The sequence below is a fragment of the Pristis pectinata genome, chromosome 10 (genome assembly GCF_009764475.1).
Source record: "Pristis pectinata isolate sPriPec2 chromosome 10, sPriPec2.1.pri, whole genome shotgun sequence".
NCBI classification, from domain to species: domain Eukaryota; kingdom Metazoa; phylum Chordata; class Chondrichthyes; order Rhinopristiformes; family Pristidae; genus Pristis; species Pristis pectinata.
In genome coordinates, this window is record NC_067414.1 from 60779311 (window position 1) to 60795793 (window position 16483).

Below are 16483 nucleotides of genomic sequence, written 5' to 3' on the forward strand. Positions count from 1 at the left end.
AACCTTTCTTCCTCCATCCACTTATCCAATATAATATTGGTGTAGCTTCTGCCTCAACCACCTACCCTGGAAATTGCTTTCACAGCCACACACTCCTGTCAGAAGAGAGTTTGCCTGCCAACCTTTCCAACGTTCTGACATTTACTTCAGTATCTCTAATACTCCTCGGCCCATAACCCAACACTACTGCCTGCTTGTGTCTCACTTGTCCAATCCATTCATGACCTTTCACACTTCTATTAACTTGCCCTGTAATTTGTCTACTCCAAACACAAAAAACAGTACTGGAAATGGCACTGAACACAGGCCCAAATTTCTATATAAAAAGTACAATCCTCTGCCACTCCTGTCAACTTTCACATTGTCACACATGACCCCATCCCACCTCTTCACTTCCTGACCCTGTTCCCCTGACCAGCTCATGAGAGACGTCATAATTTCCAAACAAGAACAAAACACTCCTGGTGCAGGAAACCCGAAGCAGCAGGAATGCTTGCCTCGGTCCCACACTTTGTATCTGTATATTGGAAATCCCATGAAGATGTTACAATGGGTGGGTCAACCTCACATGAATGCAAAGCAACTGCAGAGTTCTGCTTTGCCTGAGTGGATCCCTCACTTCCCCTGGTTGTACCAGTGACTTACTTGCTTCTTTGGCCCATTGATCTTTGCAAGCCCAAAACAAGCAAGCTGCTTCTGAATGTTCACTTTGGCCAAGCATTTGGATCATAGACTGCTGATGCATCAGATTTTACGTGGGAACAATCCCCTTGGCAAGTCTGTGTCCTAATGGGCTCCTAGCCAGTAGTTCAACATCCCGCCCCCCCCCCCCCCCCACCCCCATTGCCTTCAGTATAGCAAATACAAGAAACATCGTCCTGTGCTTCCTTTGAATGTTGCGTGAAACAGAACACCAGGAATCAACTTGAAGACTCTCTGGTAGTCATGAACATTAACATCCATTATGCAACTCAATCTGATGGTGATTTCATGTAACTTTACTAAATTAAACAGTGTTCATTTACTTACAGTGAATATTGCTGTGAGATGCCACAGGTTGCTCTGTGTTTGCTGTAGTAGCGATTCTCCAGATCAATTTTCGTTTCTCCAATTAGATCATCTGTACCCACTAAATCCCAGTCAAATATAGCCACTGTCAGCATGGACTCCATAGGAAACGTGGCTTCAATGTCAAATGATCTGGATGAGTGGATAAAATCATAGACTGAAATGGCAATTTGTTGATGGTTTCTCATACTTTGACGACAAGTAATTGGTAGAAAAAAAGAGCTTACTCTGAAAATAACACTATAATGCATAATATCTGTTTAGGGATCAATGATACACATTGTAGAACATTTTGCTTCAAAGTGTGTAAAAATCGAGTTTCTCAGCAAAGGGGGGAGGGGGGCTACATAGCCCATCGGCCTGTTACAAATCTTTGAAGAAGCTGTCTTATAATGTCACCCCAAAATTTAAATCATTTCTTCTTGAAATGGCAGCATTAAAATACATTGGTTTAAGGTCTGGTTGCTTAAAACATAGAAAACTATTTTCTGGATTTTCTGGACTCATCGACAGGACTTACTTGCCAAAGACAGGATTTAGTTGCTTGGAAATATAGTTCTCCTTGTCTTTAATTTCTGTTTTGCCTAGTTTTATGACGATATATGGATCTGCTTTGCCATTGATATCAGCTGGATGTAAATCTGTGGCCTAAGAGAACAGATTAAACAATGATAAAACTAAGAATCAACAGATTCAAGAAAATTCACCCAAACAAAATTTGGTGAATGATCAAGAATGAAAATGTATATCCTCAAGTTATGAAAGAGATTGCAGAGTAATATTGTAAGTAACTGGTCGTGAATGTTTTCTATGAGTTGTCCTGAAGGTATGGCAGATGGCATCCCTTGAACATTCTTCTTCCCACATTTCAGTTCACTGCACTTTGTGTTCACAGGTCAGACCTCGAGTTTTGGTGGAGTAAGTAATTCACTAATTTCTTCGAACCATTGTGGCTGAACTCTTACATAAAAAGAGTTACAAGATAATTTCAATTTTCTTGATTGTGAGGTACACCAACTCACCATTGTAAGTTGCCTCATCTTATTATATCTCTGGCTGGCTGATTTGATTGATGAGAACCCCACGACAATTCTGGGCCACCACCATATGAAGGCTAAAATTGCCCTGTGAGTCATATTCATGGACTGACCCTCAACTGTTCCTCATTCTTGTCTGTGAGGCTGGTGCCACCTTGTGGCAATGCTCTGAATAGGTGGAATTCAGACTGGCACTTACTCTAGGGGCAAGACCTCCGGCAGGATCACCAAACCTTTGGGAGCTCTTTATGGACCTTTCACATTCAACAAAAGTTCATTTGATGCTGGTTAATTCAATTCAATGAATTGATTAAAATGGGATAAAAGGCTGACTTAAATCTGGACAAATGCATTACCAAGCTGTTTGATAAGCAGAACGTGTTCATGTTTTATCTACAGCTACAAAAGTAAACTCACTAGCTTTGCTGAGATTTGTTTGTTTACCACTTACCCTTACTACGTACACTCTGACCAAAACATTGATGAGATCATTGCTTGGGATACCCTGGAACATTCCAAACGTGGGTTCATAACCTGCTTCCCGAGCGATATCATCTGGTAGAGGTACCTTGTACACGCAGACAGAGCCCTGCATGCATTTTTAAAAACATAAGGAAGTGAAAGATGACAATACTCTAAGAAATGTCACATCAGTAAATAAATATATAAAAATCTATATTAATTTACCCATCAAGGCCATATAAGCCTAGTTTTTTGAGATGGCTGCTTCAAGCAATTTTATTTGCAAAATTAACTAAAGTGAAAATTTATTTAAGGCTGCACATAATCAGAACACTATTCCCAAACAGAGTGCAGGCAATTAGGTATTTCAATTGAACCTGATGGCCACAATGCTGTAAGAGACGGAAACAGTTTGTGCATGCTTCATGAACTCTACATAGTCTTTGATAATCTCAAATGCCAAGGGGGAGTATTTCTATACACTTACTTTTTCTGTTGTGATTTAAAACTCCACCATAAAAATGGGGTCACATCAAATGACGAACTGTACAAGCAACTATTTTCCTTTTAAATAACCAACTATTGAAGCATGTTACATTTAACAATGGAAAATTTAATGCCTCTCCCACAGATTATATTGTCTTCATCCCTTTGCCCCAGCAATGAATTGAATGGGACTGGCTTGATGAATCAGCTGGTCTGCTCCTTCCTCTCACATTTATGTCTTTGTTGGAACATTTGGATGTCACTTGTTAAATTAAAATTTAGTTCCCAGAAAGCAATGTCTCCACCAACTGCCCCATCCAGACTTAGCGTGTTTTAAAGAATGCTGGGGGCATTATTGCACTGACACAAAAGTTCAAAGCTGCTCATATACACAAAATATTTGCTTGATGTAGCCTTAAACTACTTGGACGTAATTTATGCAGGTCTTTTCCAGTGGTGATCTTGATGAACACGACATTATGGCCTCACAAGTAAGAACATGGTTTCTTTCTGCCAGTACCTGCTACAGCTCATTGATTTATATACACTTCTTATTATACCCATAATCGTGCTATCCAAAACCACTATTTCTCTGTTAGTTCATAAACTGTTAATAATTTCCACTAGATCCTGATTTTATGTGGGAACTAAAACTAACTTTATCATTATACTCTATCAGACATCTTTAGTTGAAGAGAGTTTAGTTGACCTCAATCAGTGAGGATTGGTAACAACATCTTCTCCTCACTTACCATGAACACAGGTGAACCTCAAGGCTGCGTGCTTAAGCCCCCTGCTCTACTCTGTATATACACAAGATCGTGTGGGTAAGCACAGCTCCAATGCCATATATAAATTTGCTGATGACATCACTATTGTTGGATGGGTCAGTGTACAGGAGCGAGATAGGACACCTGGTTGAGTGGTGCCGCAACAACAACCTCTCGCTCAATGTCAGTAAAACTAAAGGGATGATTGTTAACTTCAGGAAGGGGAAGGAGGAAAACGTGCACCTGTTTACATGGGGGGGGGGGGGGTGGGAGGTATTCGTGGTGGAGAGAGTCAGCAGCTTTAAATTCCTGGGCGTTAACATACAAGATGACTTGTCCTGGGCCCTGCACATAGACGCAATCACAAGGAAGGTACACCAGTATCTTTACTTTCTTAGGACTTGAAGGAGGTTCAGCTTGTCACCGAACACTCTAACAAATTTCTACAGATGTACTGTCGAAAGTATCCTGATTGGTTGCATCATGGTCTGGTACAGCAATTTGAATGCGGAAGAATGCAAGAAGTTGCAGAGAGTAGTGGACTCAGCCCAATACATCATGGGCACATCCATCCCCACCATCAGTAGTATCTACAGGAGGTGCTGCCTCAAGAAGGCAACATCCATCATCAAAGATCCCCACCATCTGGGCCATGCCATCTTCTCGCAGCTACCATCGGACAGGGGGTAAGAAGCCTGAAGTCCCACACCACCAGATTCAAACTATGACCACTTTGCACATAAATGGACCATGTTTTGTTTTGTTCTAATTGTGTTCTTTCTTGTAAGAATTGGGTATAATTTATGTTTAATTGATGTTTTTCTTATGAATGCTGCTTATATGATGTCATGTGCCTGTGATGCCGCTGTAAGTAAGTTTTTCGTTGCACCTGTACATCCATGTACTTGTGTATATGACAATAAATTTAACTACTGTTGAACTTTCTTTATTTCTTATTTGAAACATTTCACTGCTTAAGCAATTTTGTCAATTGCCCCACCTGTAAGATTAATGCAAAGTGTAATTAGTGAAAATATATGTAAAGGGCACAGCTTTTGAACTCTATTCATGACTTAATGTAATTTTAACTGCTTTTTAAATATAACATTTGTATTGAACAGACTTATGGTAAGGTCCAGTATCATTGCTTTTAGTTATCAAAACTGAAATACAGGTAAATAAGTTTAGCTTTTGATTATCTAAACCTTGGCTGAAAACAGCTGCACCCAGATGAAAAAGGAAAGGCAATTTCAATTTTAGGTTTTGACCATTTGAATACTCAACACAATTCAAATAAGTTAATATTTTCCTTGCTGCTTTTTTTTTCCAGTTGACTCTTCTCATCAGCTAGACAATAATCTTGAAATATATTTATTGAATCACAAAATTGGTACAATCCAGGAGGGCATCTGAGCTATCAAGTGTCTGCCAGCTTAGTTGGGCAATCCAGTCAGTCCCAATTATCCACCTTTTAGGGCAGGCACGGTAGTGTAGTGGTTAGCGTAACGCTATTGCAGCACCAGCGACTCAGGTTCAATTCCGGCCGCTGTCTGTAAGGAGTTTATACATTCTCCCCATGTCTGCGTGGGTTTCCTCCGGGTGCTCTGGTTTCTTCCCACTTTCCAAAGACATACGGGTTAGGAAGTTGTGGGCATGCTATGTTGGCGCCGGAAGCGTGGCAACACTTGCAGGCTGCTCCCAGAACACTCTACACAATGATGCATTTCACTGTGTATTTCGATGTACTAATAAAGATATCTTATCTTTTCTACATTGCCCAAAATTATTCCTCACAAGCAGCTATCCAAGTCTATTTAAATGGATGTCATCAAACTTTAAAATTCTTAGAGTGTTTACTCACTTTAAAGCGCCCAACAATTCGTTCATCATCTGTTGTACTGTCGTCGTCATCTCCAATTTTACCTCGATAAAGATTAAATGTGTGTAGCCAGTCTTCAAAGTTTCCAAACTCAGTTTCCAATTCCTTGTGGTAAACCTGTGCATTGGGATGGAAGGCGGTTATGCAATCTTCCTTTGAAAATGCTGTTTAATCATTCATGGGTGGTCCTAATTCTTCCAGGAGCCTTGGCAGCTATCTATGGTCTTAGTGGATGAGCACAATATCCTTGCGGTTACTCCCTTTTGATAGATACTGATATTATTCAAAATCTATTAAAATTCAAATATTTTCAAATTATTATTATAAATACAGTCATATGATATCTGAAATTTTGTGACATAACCGCTTTCAAGTAAGATAATAAATCCTTCAACACTAAGTTACTGTAAATTCTGTGGAATTTATACTGGAGGTGAGTATTTTTTAATGCAAATACGTTTAGAACTACATGACACTTTTGGGGTGCTTTAACAGACAGATGGTGGATTTTATTTTGAGGTGCACACTGCACATTCTGTAGCTAGAATATGTCCAGTACTCGACTCCTGTTTTTGTCTTGAGCCCTATCCATTTTACCATACCCATAAAGGAGCTCTAAAGGCAATGGGAATATCACAACAGCAATCAAACTTATCCTGACTCAATCTTCATACAGAGAACCATCCAGGAAAGGGAATTCTGAAACCTTATCCCTGCGTTTCAACCCTTCTTGACCTCCATCAGCTGGGAATTTACTACATATCAGCTCCAGATTTTCAGTGGTATGGATAGTTTACTGTAATATCTGAAACTTCTTTTTTCAGCTAGAAACTTCTCGGGATCTGAGCCTTGTAGCAGATCAGCTGGACTTGACTTAGTGAGGGGCAAGTCCAGAACAGGGTTCACAGTGAAAAGATACAGGGTTGGCCATTTTGGAGTGAGATGAGGAGACATTTCTTGAAACAAAAACTGGCAAACCTGTGGAATTCTCCACCACAGAAGGCAGCTGAAGCCAAATCATTAAATATATTAAATGAGATTAAAAAATGTGGGGAGAAGGCAGGCACTGGGTACTGAATTTGGAAGATCAGCTGTTCTCATATTGAATGGCTGATCTATTCTTGCTCCTAATTTATATGCCTCTGTGTTTCTTTGATTTAATCATTCTTTGACAGATGATGATGGACCAAATCATGATTACCTTTTGCTAGCAATTCAGAAGAGAACCACCGGTGAGAAGAGTTCTTTGCAGGTCAACTCTTTCATACCTTCTGTTCCTGTGTATTGTAACACAGAAGTACAGAAGGCACTGAACCCTTGCTGTACCCTGCCCAAAGGTGGTTCCTGTTTGATCCGGACTCAGGGGTCAGACACAGTTTGTATCCAGTCCCTCAGGTTTACACCTGCCATTGCTGACCCATCGAGGCAACCCCATTCATTGGGATAGAGGTCACTGACCTTCATTAGAAAGGTAAGTGAAATTTAAGGTTTTACTTTTGTTATTTCATATTTATTTTAATAGTTTAAAGCATTTTAACTACATTTTTATTTTCAATTAGTTTTTATATGTTTTCCCCACTATTAAATCAATTTTAACTGTTTCCAAATGTCCATGATCATTAGTGGAGAAGGCCTTTGATTATGTAAAGCCACCAGGGAATCCATCAGTGGAGCGTCAGGGTCACCTGGAATCCACACAGTCAGGAAGGATAAGTGAGGCCATGGAATAATGTGGAGGCTTACTTGAGGCACAGGTTGTCTTGAACGTGATTCAAGTCAATTGCTCCATGTATCCTCCTGCAGTAAAAAGCTAACAATTTTCTTTTAGTTGTTCAGAATTTTTAGAGCAACAATTTGGAACCAAGTGTATTTAAATGCATCTGTACTCACGCGTAATTCATCAATTTTCACTTTGTCCTTCTTTTCAACCACTTCCAGCTGCTTTTTCTTCTTCTCTTTCTCCTGTCCTTTGGCCTTTTCTTTACCCTTGGATGGTTTTGTGCCTTTCATGGGAGAGTCATCAATTTTGATCTCTGAATGTGGAGGAGGGAGGATGGGCACAAAACACTCTAACATAAATGGCATGAAAGTTGACACTTTGACTTCTGCTAGGCTAGGATGGAAACTACCCAAATGGGAGCTATGTTCTAATGTAAACCACTAATGCTAGAAGGATAAACAGGTCACTATGAAAACTACTGAATTTGAAGACAATCGGACTATTTTGAATACTCGGATCCAACAAAGAATAGATGAACAATGAACCTCCAAACAAACTGAAAAATATATCACCAGTCCAATGCAGGACAAGCAGATGGTAACAAATTACTAAGACTTATATGATTTATAGGCTGGAACACTGTTTTTACCTTAATTTAGTTTAGTCAATTGACAATGGAATCTATTTTCTGTTAAATTTGCCATTTTGGGCAATTTGCTTAATGGAAAATTCTTCACGAATGCCTGCTGTCTGTGCTGATCCTGTAGATGGTGCTGTTATAGGCGAGTTCAAGACTTTGCACGTTACTCTGAGTGACTTTTATTTCTTATAGGGTGCACTTTAGCCTGAAGTTGGACAATCTGGACACTGACTCTCATTTAATACCCAAGATGCTTTCTGGTCAATTTCTCAGTCACTATTTTTGCCCTTGGGACCTGAAATTTCAAACGTCTAAAATACGTTTCCATAGTTAGTTAAAGAAATACATATTTCTGAAAGCTATCAACATTCATTTATATTATAGATCAACTGATTCAGAATTTTAATGCAGCTATTGAAATTTCCATTTGATGGCCTCAGTTCCTCCCATTTAATTTTTAACTTTCCTGAAGCTGTGATTTGATCAGCTTAAGTTGGAGCATCTGATTTGAATATTTGCACAGTGCCTCATTTCCCAGGATGCATTGGTGTGGTTCAGCAACCTGCATTATCTTTTTCTTTTGCAATTTCTCAGCAACTTTCGTCTGATAGTTTGTGCTCAATTTTATTGAAAATTTTATTAAAGAACCAGAGAGGCTATCTTCGTGTGTGTGCATACAGTGAGAGAGGGAGAGAGAAAGAGGATGTGATCAGCAACGTTACCATGTTTTGATGCCAGCTATCAAACAAATGTGTATTGACAAAAACAGTGAAGCTAATTAACCTTAATTAAAGAAACAATTAAACTGGGATTGGAAATTTTCAGCAACTAGAATAAAGAGCTACATCGTTGAAGATTTCAAAGGTAATATCATTTGAGCTCACTTCAACAAATTTTCATTTTAACCATCACACACAAAACACCACTGCAGGTTAATCCCGCTGTAGAAAGCCTAAACACAAATCGTGCTAAGGCCATATTATTACACAAGTTACTCAACTTTCAACAAGTTCTATTACAAAAACTTTGTGAACAAGGGCTCTGAAGAAAAGCTGAGTGTCAGTGGCAATAATTGTCTGGAACTGTGAATCACTCCTCCCATTCCTGGTCACATCTCCTGCAGTAAGCAGCTGCAGCTATCTCTGCCTGGCCTTTCAGCTGGGTGTTCTGTTCTCAGTGATAACACTTATGTTTAGTTCGTGCCAACTTTCATGATGGCTTAGTAATGTGGATGAGTGACAGATTCTGTCGTGATAAAAATGGAAGGTGACCAGGCAAAGCAAAACATGCACAGTAAGCAGAAGCACACAATTTTCATTAGCAGATGAGATTGACACATGACCAGTCCAAATATAATGCTGATCATTCAAAAAAAATCATCTCTGCAGATCATCCTTACAAAATATCCTATAGCTTCTTCCATTAAAAATCCTATGTCATCCAAAGAGGATTCTTATGGATGATAGCACAAGTCACACAGAAAGGTCATGAATTCAGTAGGATTTGCATGAGTTAATGTAAACTTATAGGATATTGTAATAAGATCAAAGACTTGAATCGACACTAACATCCAGCCACATCCATAAACACATGGACATAAATTAAAATACAAGAAATCAGGCTACTTTCATTTCCATAATATTAGCTGTCTCTGCCTGTTCCAAGCTCAGCTGCTGCTGACAGCATCACTTAGTTATCTCTCACCCACCTATCCCATTGTCCTCCTTGTGGGCTTCCCATTCTTTACCCTGTGTAAACCTCATGCTCTCACCAAAACTCACGCTGTCCATTTCAGTTGTCGCCCCTTGCTTTTTGACCAAAATTAACAGTTCCTGGCCCAATGCTGTCATGTAAACCAGTTGATTGTGTTTTAAATCCTTCCTGGTCTTATCCATCCCAATCTCGTGATGTCCTCCACACCCATAACTTTCGGAGATCTCTACATTCCTCCATTTCCTCCATGAGTTTCCCTGATTTTTGTCACTTCAACATTGCTATCCATTCCTTTCAGTTGACATGGCCTCAGCTTTTGAATTCCCTCCTCTTTTAGAACATATAATCTACTCAATTAAATGAACTGTTTGTTTCTGCCCTGCTGTCTTCTACTGTGACTCAATGTCAATTTCGGTTGGATAACACTGATGCAAAGTATCTTTGCTGCAGTAATGGTACCATATACAGAAAAATTGCTGTTATTGTTAACACATTCCCAGCTATCTATGCAATTTAGCCGTTAGCACGCAGCCAGCTATTAGCATCAATTCATTAAGACACCCCCAGTCATTAATATGCTCACAGATAGTTGAGTTTTCCCTACAAAGCAATAACCCATGCCCACCTCACAACATGCACATGCACAGGATAGCAGTTAATTTCTTCATTCTCTTTCCATGAGATAGAAATAAGTTTTTGTCTCCCACTATTTACCCTCTGCTGCGATCTCCATATCCTCTTTCTCCTCTGCCTCGGCTGCAGCTGCTTCCTGCTGTCGGAGTTGCTGGAAAGAAATTCACAAGATCACCCTTCTGAATTTCAAAAGCCACATAACAAATGAAAGGATAACACGACTCCTCATTTTTTTTTGTGGGTTTCCTATTCAAAGGGATCTTTTCAACTTGTCCTGAACTGAGGCCATCAATGTTGCTGTGCAGCAAGAAGAGGTGGAGTGTGAGAATGGATTGACTCCAGCCTGCAGGGAATTCCCACTCAACATTGTAACTTGGTCAAAAATTCCTCCAGATGGCTGCCACTAAATAACGAAGAGTGTCCCTGAATAGGCCCTGCATTCTAGAAGATCCACAATAAGAAGTTGTCTAGGTGCTGGGTTTCAGTCTGATCTGGTGTGCCGAACAGTTGATGCTTTTGTCCCTGATACCTCACCAACAAAAATCTCAAAATTGAGAAAACTTGTCTTCAATGCATCATTAGGACTGTATACACTCTGATTGCTATATTAAAATGTGACCTCTGAACATTGCCACAGGAATCCCGCAAAGTTAGCCAAAGCCTGAATGAAGTAGACTCCATGGCAGCTCTGGGAATATCTGAGGGTTTTGGCACTGCCATGTCAGATGCCAGCAACTAACAAATAAAAATGCAGTGCTTTTCAAAAGAATGATATTGGGAACCATTTCAAGGACCATTTTGTAGGTGTCCTGCAATCTTATTTGAAAACAAGGAAGTTAGATTAAACCCAGTACAGCACTTCAGTGGTACTGAGGGAGTGGTGCTCCATGATTGGTCCTTGCTTAGCATAAAAGATGTGTCCTATTAATCCTTGTGCTAATGTTGTGGCATATATTTCAAGAACACTAGATGGTGCAATGTTTCATATTCATATGCAATACATCTATGGTGAAAGGCTGCCTTGGGATGTTTTTCCTTGCATTACTTGCTGTTAAATATATTCTATGATTCAGTCTTAAGTTTACATTTTACAATAGACATCAATGCACACTTTTAAGTCAGAGCATACCTCCATGAGAGTTTCAATGGAGGCAAAATATTTTGACCACCAGTCCAACATGCTTTCATCTGGCTCCTCCTCTTCTATTTCCTCTCCTTTCTTTTTCTTCTTCTTTTTAGATTTCTCATCTTCATTCTATAGATATGAAAAAACACAAATTGAGGAAGGTAACAATCACGTGGAACAAATGAAGGTTTCCCTTGTGTCTATACTCCAGTTTTCAGTGTCCATAATGAGTTGGTGGTAGAGACAGCAATTTAAAAAAAATCTATGTGGATGCTATTTTTGTTTTCACCAATGCCATTCTGTTTCTGAACTATTTTGTTGCAAGTAAAACCAGGCATTGAAAATGTTTGCAAAGTTAGTTGGTTTCTGGTCTCATTGGTGAATTTGGTGTTGCCCAGTTCTAAATCTGAAATATACTTTCTAGACTGATTGTTTGGTAAATTAGTTGCATTTTAAAAACATGTCTTGGTATCTTTCTATCAATGTCCCATCGGGTAGTTTTTTTTAAACCTCTTCTTCAGGTGGGGCAAAGAGGAAAGGTTTTATTATCCTCTGCTCAATCATTGTATGCTGCAGTCCTGGTAACCCTTTGGAAGGAAGTCTAATTTAGAAGTCTGACAAATATGATGACTTTTATGTCTTATTATCATAATGGCTTCATGGGCTGTGTATAACAATCCTACCCTGACTGCAAGAGGTAGTTTCTCTTTTGGTGGGATCCTGGATAAAGCCCAAACTCATGTGGAGTCCATACACTTTAGTACATCCTTCCTGTTCTGATTATCTTCAATTAAATCAATGACTCTGGCACTATGTGGATACAGCTTTTAGAGGTGTGGTTTTTTTCTGAAGACTTTTACAACTTGATATAATTGTTCAGATTAAGCCCTAGTTACTATGTCATCTGAAAAATTGTATTCTTAAAGATCCGAGACTAGAATAGCAGCAGCAACTAACATCACCTTGATCCCATGTGTCACAGGAACTGAAATACTGAATCTCTAGTACATCGAGTTAGAGTTCCATAGTTCATCTAACTTATTTGTAAGTGCTAATGGGGAACTGCCGAGGAATAACCAATACCATGATTCATCTGTTTAATAGCAACCACGACATTGCACTTAACTTATCGAGAGAAACTTTAACTCATGTGACAGGAGTGGGGTGGATGAGATCCGCAGATGCATGTATTATTATTGACAGGTGGACGTATTCTATAGTTTAATCTTAACTTCACATTTTACAATAAACACAGAAACACATTTAAATCATAGCAAGGCTCCATGAGAGTTTCAGTGGAGGTAAAAATATTTTGACCTGCATTTATTCAGGGGAGGGCCAAACACTGTCAACACATTCAAATCTCATGTAGCACTTTTTCATTGGAACTGTTAGAACTTCACCTATTAGAGTCGTGAAAATCGGTCACTTAGCTCCAATATATCACACAACTTGATTCACTGAAGCTTTGAGATCTATTCATAAATGCGCCCAAATTTGCACAAAGCATCAGAGTACATTCTTAGTCTGGTATTCTAATGGAGAAACTAATATCAATGCTGCAGCAGGACACCACTATGGCTGGAAGCAATTAATCAATTAAAGAAAGAGAAATGAAAAATAACATGTTGGTGATGTTCTTGTTTGGTCTTTGGCAGCTTGAAGGTTGGAATGCAAGGTCCTGGAGTAGGAGACTTGAAATGATTCTTGCCTTCATTACGGTGGGGTGGTAAAGATGGTGGCATATGTGTTAGCGTGTGGAGATCAAAAAGCACAAAGGAGGAAAGCTTAGAACAGGATAGTAGTGTGTAGAAGATAGTAAGAAATGCAAAACACAAAATAAGGTTGTAAGGTTGTTATTTATCAAATGAACATTTGTTGAGATGCACTCCTCAGATAATGGACTACTGTTTGTGTACGAGGGGACTACAGGGAATTAAGAGTTAATGAAGTTGTAAAGAGTGCTTTGACATGTGAGAATTTATCAGTGCTATTTTAAACTTACCGCATCAAGTTTGACAACAGCATCAGAGTTCTGTCATCAAATGGAAACAGACAAAATGAGACGACGTCAACAACACAAAATTGGTAGCACATTTATCGAATTAATTTTCTCTCCATCTTAATTATAAATAGACAAAGACAACATAGATGGAACACAGATTCACATGGATAATATAAACATTTGTACATATTTGGATGGTACGAACACTCAAAAAAATTGTTACAAAATAATTAAAATTTGAAATAAAAAACAAGCTTGTGGACATGAATTATTGGCATCTTGAAACTCTACAGCTCCACCTGAACAGTCAGTTAGAAAGTTTCCTGTATGTATCCATGGACTCGATAGAATTAAATCTCATCGGTCAAAACAGCAGCTTCACCTGAAGAGTTTTGCCAAGCTGGAGTAATAGATGGACCAACACATCTCATATCACCTCACTGCTGTTGATCAACATTGTCACTTTTATTCTTCCAATCCTTTCATGAAGGTTCATTTCCCTAATTGCCGTCAGGGAAATACCATTCATTACAGAAACGAACTTGTGATACAGTTGATACCAGAAGGAGGAGGTGCTTGAGATTATCTGTCCAATTCACACTCTATCCTGACCCCTCTTGCCCCAGTTACACAAGAACCTGCTAATTCCTTTCTTTGCTAATGCCAGCACTCTCTTGTTCTATTGAGTTTCCTGTCTGGCTGGGAACAGCCACTGCAACTTGTTTGATTGATTGGAGACACGAGAGACTGCAGATGCTGGAATCTGGAGCAACCGTAAGATGCTGGAGGAACTCAGCGGGTCAGGCAGCATGTGTATGGAGGGAAATAGATGACGTTTTGGGTCAAGACCCTTACTCTGTTGAAGGGTCTCCACCTGAAATGTAGACTGTCCATTTCCCTCCACAGATGCTGCCTGACCTGCTGAGTTCCTCCAGAATCTTGTTTGTTATCTGTTTATCTCCTTCACACAGGGAAGCTGCTTGCCGTGACCTCACTACTGACCCAGCTGAAGGGAACTAGCTCAGCAGAGATCAAACAAGAGGGCTGCAAGTTTCCTGGTCCAAAGGGCTCAATGCAAGAGCTCAATCTACTGGACAATGGGAGCAGACCCTTGCCAAATTTGCTAACCTCACTAGCACATCCTATGTGATTGCGAGAGCCTCAGTCTAGAGAGGCAGTGACTAATGAAGGGGCCTGGAGAGGCTCCCCTGTCTCAGGTGAAGTGTCGCAACAGTCAATTATCTTGTAGAACCTACAGTTCCAGCGTCCATTTTATCGCTGAGTTTTCTGATCCTTGGGAGACCCATGCAACACATGTTAACTTCAAATTGGACTCTCAGTTACATAGCAGGGGCTTTATTTAATGAAGTTAATAACCATTCTGTTGGGACACCCATAGGCCTTGAGATCCACTGTCATTTGGTCCAATGAAATTGTGATCTCTGCATTTCAATTTTTAAAAGCTCCTGGTTACAGTAAAGGTCACAAAAGAGTTAAAATAAAGGCCATACTTACAGCATCCAGCTTGACAACCGTCTCTATTTTCTTCACTGGAATTTCTGTTTCCACGTTAACATTGATATCGCCTGCAGGATGAGAGATTGGGCCCCCATTTGCCAATGCCAAGTATCCATTCATCAATGTAGCTGAACAGAAACCCAGTGGAATCCAGGAGAGAGATACACACAGGAAAAGACAAGGATAGAACAAGGAGTAAAAAGTATGAGAACATGGACAGGAAGAACTTTAGAGATGAAAGGGAAGGAGAAAAAAAGGAAAGTAAGACCTTATTGACATGTGACCAAACATATACTGACTAGGAAGGAAGCAGTTTTATTGATGACTAGAATAGTCATGTAAATCATATAGAACTTCATATTCCTATAATGTAAAATACTGAAAGATGAAATCTGAACCTGTCCAAAGCTATGCTTTGAAATTGCTGTATTGCATTGTAATGTTCTCTCCAAGACTACTATGACACCCATCCATGTTGACTAAATACTGAAGTTTCTTGCACTCATTCAATAGCTTGAGATGTTTGTGGACTGCTCCTTTGAGGAGTTGTGCTTCTGAATGGGATTGGGAAGACTGAAGTACAATCCTACCCTCGTAGAGCACACTTTCTTCAATGGAATAAATGGCAAAGCTTCAAACGTTGGAGACCAGAAATAAAACTTAAAAATCTGGAATCACACGGGAATCCTGCCAGCATTTGCAGGGAGCAATAACGATATACTTATTGCATGATATTCAGCATTTTTTTTATTGACTTAAGTGCCACATTGGATCTATTGTTATCATCCATTGAACACAACTTATAACCACTTACACAAGAAATCAGCACATCTCCACAACATTATCTAAGAACAACATTTTATTTCTCAGTCATTGTCTTTATGTCACAGCAGCATAGTGACACCAACTTTTTTTTTGCAAATTCAAGTTTATCATTCCATGAAGCTTCCCTTCAAAGGCAAGGTCACCATGAAATATTCTCACATAGCTCAAGGTGGTCAAGAACGTGACTGTTTCCCTGGGTGCTGATGGCTCCCACTTCAGCACCTTGCTCCCACTCCACCAGTTTTCCCAAGCTTATCCACTGTTTTAGACATCTCTGACTAGGTTTATAATAAATAATATTGTATATTCTGGGGTTTCCTGCCTATCTTCCTACACTACAAGTTTTAGAGATTTTGGAAATCCCTGAGGACTGCTAAATTTGGGAAACAGGTCTCATTGCATTAAATTCAGAGCAATATTTACATCTTAAGTTAGTGATCTCTGGCATAAATGTGAAAAAAATCTCAGGGTTAGACCATCCCAAACTTCTGAGTAATACATTAGTGGGTAACAGAAAAAATCCATTGGCAGTCTGCTAATACGCAGGGCTAGATTTTGTTATTTCTGACAGCTTCTGCTTTGACAAAATTGGAATGGATAT

The 16483-nt window shown here is 39.4% G+C and overlaps 1 protein-coding gene across 3 annotated transcripts in view; it reads right to left on the bottom strand.

The window, feature by feature from the left end:
• otofa (otoferlin a) overlaps positions 1 to 16483 on the bottom strand; it is a 283609-nt gene that overhangs the window by 27277 nt on the left and 239849 nt on the right. For 2 of the 3 annotated variants that reach the window (XM_052024320.1, XM_052024321.1), the window contains exons 33-41: positions 15055 to 15185; positions 13540 to 13569; positions 11538 to 11663; positions 10490 to 10559; positions 7593 to 7705; positions 5685 to 5819; positions 2557 to 2694; positions 1589 to 1716; positions 1030 to 1200 (exon numbers count right to left, since the gene is read on the bottom strand). In XM_052024320.1, coding sequence (XP_051880280.1) covers positions 1030 to 1200; positions 1589 to 1716; positions 2557 to 2694; positions 5685 to 5819; positions 7593 to 7705; positions 10490 to 10559; positions 11538 to 11663; positions 13540 to 13569; positions 15055 to 15185 — 1042 coding nt within the window. The remainder of the gene's footprint in view (positions 1 to 1029; positions 1201 to 1588; positions 1717 to 2556; positions 2695 to 5684; positions 5820 to 7592; positions 7706 to 10489; positions 10560 to 11537; positions 11664 to 13539; positions 13570 to 15054; positions 15186 to 16483) is intronic. The other variant, XM_052024318.1, reaches the window with a different exon arrangement.